We start from the raw sequence: 3994 nt of genomic DNA on the forward strand, positions 1-3994 counted from the left end.
GCCGGCACACCGCCCCGACGCGAGGACAATAACCCGCCGTGGAATTCGATCGCGTATATACGCCGCGACGAGAGCGAAGAGGCCGAGCTTCTCGCCGAGACTTCGATGACTTTCCAGGGATGGGAAAGGGGAAAAAAAAGGAACCGCAAGCACATTAAGGAGAAACGCCGACACTATTCACGAAATAAATCTCTCGGTTGGGAAAATAACGCGAAGAGGCCGCTCCCCGGAATGGAGCGATACGAGAATGACCCCGGCACGGTCTGATTTCGCGAAGACACATTCGCATTGTCGCGCTCCGTTTCCTTCGCCTTTGTGGCCCTTTTACCTTCACGAAACTGATGCTCGTGGTGGTGCCTTCGATGTCGATGAGTACCGTCTTCGCGAGTGAGATCTCGTCCTGATCCTGGCTGCGCTTTTCCCCGGCCATTTTCACGAACCGACTCGCCCACGACCGTAGGATTAATAGCGGTTATATCTATATGTATGTTCCCCCTCGGTTAGGTTGGCGCTCACGCTGTATATGTCGGCGACGACGCGTTCTTGTTGGGAGCCGGCGAACGAATTCGCTGTGTTGGCCGTGCGCCAATCTACGCTGCCGGTATATGCGTGCGAACTCGCGAGTCCCCCTCTGTTCGTCTCGCGTCTCGTGTCGTGGCCCGCGCCCTGCTAGTGCTGCCTGCTGTACCCGGTAACCATGTCCGTATCAAGACATCTCGGCTGCCCCAACTTTCACTCGACCCGCCGATTCAACGACTCGTGAAATAGAAAGCCTAAACCATCTAATGCCCGTATTCATAGTTAGGTCTTATATTTAAGGCTTCTTTAAATTTATATTTAGATTGCGCTCTACGAATTATTTTATTCTCTACTGAACATCTAAAGATCAATTTAAGGAAATCCTAAATATAAGGTCTGACTATAAATACAGATATATGAGTCGTTTATAAAGAATACAACATCCTTTTGTTAGACAATTTTTTTATACAGATATTTTTCATTTGTGAATAAATGATTTATAAAACGAACGAATGCAATCACTACATTTCGATGCTCTTAATAAACTAAACGTTGATTAATATTTTTCCTTATTAATTTCTATATCGCAGCAATTAGTTGTTTTTTTTTTTTAAATAAAAATTCATATCAGTGCGATTGCGATTGATGGGAATAAAAGATAAAGAATATAATTTTTGAGGAAGAAGCGGGTTCCGCGACGAATCGCGACGACTCTGCATCGAATACAAAACCGCTGCTCGTATTAACGTGTAGATACTTGCGATCGCATAGCAGTATGAGTGCGCGGCCGCGAATCGCTCGTTCCACCTTGAGTTTTCGTCCAATGAACTGCCTCGGTCGTCGCGAATCGAGATGTACGCTTGTGTGCGCCCTACATGCAACCTTCTTACCTACGCGAAAATTTCGCGACGGTAGACCTCGTGGAAAATCGTTCACCTTTGCGAGCTTCCTCGATGGATCGGCACGAAAAGTCACGTCGTGCCTGTTCCCGTCCGCGAAAGAGGAACGATCGGTTTGACTCGGTTAAATCGTTCGAATATCGACTTGTTGATGAACCTCTCGCCGATATCCCTCCGCGAGAAAGTAGTCCCGTCGCGTGTTTTTTTTTTATGTTGACTTTCGATAAATGACACGTGACTCGACGAACCTTGAGCATTTCTTTCGAAATTTACGTGCATGCTGCAATATCAATTATTTCTTGATTCTGCGATGATATATCATCGATATATTTCATCGTTGCGATTGAAAATCTGTCTTGATTGTACGTCCATGGACTTACACCATGGGCAACCACCTGATTTTTACATTGCTGCGTCCATTTAAATTTCTGCGTGACGCGCGCACGGTAGTAGCCATTTAAATTTGAATGAAGATGATCGTGTTGCTTTCTCATTTCAACGATGTTGCGTGATGCAAACGTACGAATGTTTGCACGATATATCCAGAGCTGAGCATGTATTTTAATACTTTTATTTAAAATACAATTTATGCAAGTACTTTGTATTTTATATTTCAAACGAGGCACATGAAAATATTGCGTATTTAAAATCGAAAGATTAAAGTGTTTTTTTTGTTCAAATAATAAAATTGATTGTTGATCTTAATATTTGAATTACAAAATATAAAATACCTTCATATACTTCCACGAGACAAAATATTTTCATGTGCTTCGTTGAGATACAAAATACAACAAAATACAATTGTCTTACACATACTGTTTTTCAAATAAAAATATTTCAAATACATGTCTACCATTATGTACTTTTTTATTTTTCGGGAGATTATGCTGTTAATAATAATATATTTCAAATATACATAATTGTATACAATTAGATAATTATTGTGAAAGTGAAAGTCACAGTAGTGTAAATCGTCACTTAATTATGATTTTGAGAGACAAAAAGTTTTTTCCAATATATTTACTTCAGTAGACTGCAAGTTGACCTCAAATTGAATTTAAAAAAGTGACTTACACATACATTATCGCTTCTTTTCCTTCAAAGATTGTATTATTTTAATTAATGTTTATTAAATAATGCTTTACAATAGTGATTATATCGCGTATATGAAGCATAACATTATTAGTGTCAAACGATAACATTATGAATAAATGACACAGTCGATCCTATATTATATCCATCTATAAGAATACAATTAACTTATATAAGAATACAATAAATCTATTTATTTGTAAGTACAATAATAAGCATTATAATGAAAACATAATCTAAATACAAATTAAAAATAAATGTAAAGATAATATTGAACATATAAAAATATTAATCATTACATCAAAAATCATATAATACAAGTAAATGTACATATAAATCAAACTAATAATATAATTAATATAATTAATATAATTTATAGGTCCCTTTTCTTTAACTCTTAACAGTCGATATTATTATATTTTGTGTTATTTTATTCTATCGTTATATGTAAGATCTGTAAATATGTAAAACAATGTAATGACATTGATCTACTATCATTAAGAATTATAGAATAAGAGCTATATATTTATTTGGTACAGCTGCATACGATTAAGAATTATGTAAATTATGCTACATATACAATGAGTGCAAAAAGTATTCATACAAAGAACATTATTTTTTAAAAAACTTTATTTTTAAAAAGTAAATATTATCCAGCGAGAAACTGAGTCATCGAATTGATGTTGAATATAATTCGAAATCATAATTCGAATATAAATACGATGATTTCAACATTAATTTGACGTCTAATTGACGATCATTTCTTGTTGGATAATTAATAATTTATTTATAAGAATTAAAATAGATTGTATGTTTCTTAACAATTATATTGAAAAGATGTGTATTAATTACACAAAATATATTATCTGAAAAATAAGCGAAAATTAAAAATTATATTATTTGAATGCTTAAAAGTATTCATACGAAAAATTTAGCTTCTAAAATTAGGCATATATACATGCGAAATTCATTTGTTTATGTAGAATAGAATGTATTTATTGTATAAAATTGCTAATTAATTTATTTTCTACAAATTTCCTTGTACGAATACTTTTTGCTCTCACTGTATGTATTTTAAAAATCAGCATCAATATGTATACGTGTGTGTGTGTGTGTGTGTGTGTGTGTGTGTGTGTGTGTGTGTGTGTATATATTGAGTTGATAAGTAATTGCGTTTTTTTAAAAGGCATCTATCAATAAAAACTGCAATTACTTTCTTACCAACCAATATAAATATATCTTGATAGAGTAAAGTTTCAGCTTTAAGAATCTCTTTTTTAAATTGCGATACGACAATTTTTAACGGAATTATGAGCAATTAAAGTCAAAATAATCCTTTTATTTAATTCGCGATTACTCAGTAACTAAAAATCGTAGGAATATTTAAAAAAAAAACGATTTTGTAGGGAAAGTATCAAGCTTTCACGATAGATAGTCGAAAATTTTCTCAAATTTGTTTTGGACACGTTACAAACCCACAAAGT

At 34.5% G+C, this 3994-nt stretch overlaps 1 protein-coding gene across 1 annotated transcript in view; it reads right to left on the reverse strand.

The window, feature by feature from the left end:
• Positions 1-574, reverse strand: part of LOC108692050 (enolase-phosphatase E1) — a 5303-nt gene extending 4729 nt beyond the window's left edge. Inside the window, exon 1 of the mRNA XM_018200155.1 lies at positions 329-574. Coding sequence (XP_018055644.1) covers positions 329-430 — 102 coding nt within the window. The 5' untranslated portion in view covers positions 431-574. The remainder of the gene's footprint in view (positions 1-328) is intronic.
• Between the last annotated feature and the right edge of the window lie 3420 nt (positions 575-3994).

Source organism: Atta colombica, unplaced genomic scaffold (genome assembly GCF_001594045.1).
Source record: "Atta colombica isolate Treedump-2 unplaced genomic scaffold, Acol1.0 scaffold58, whole genome shotgun sequence".
In the NCBI taxonomy this organism is placed as follows: domain Eukaryota; kingdom Metazoa; phylum Arthropoda; class Insecta; order Hymenoptera; family Formicidae; genus Atta; species Atta colombica.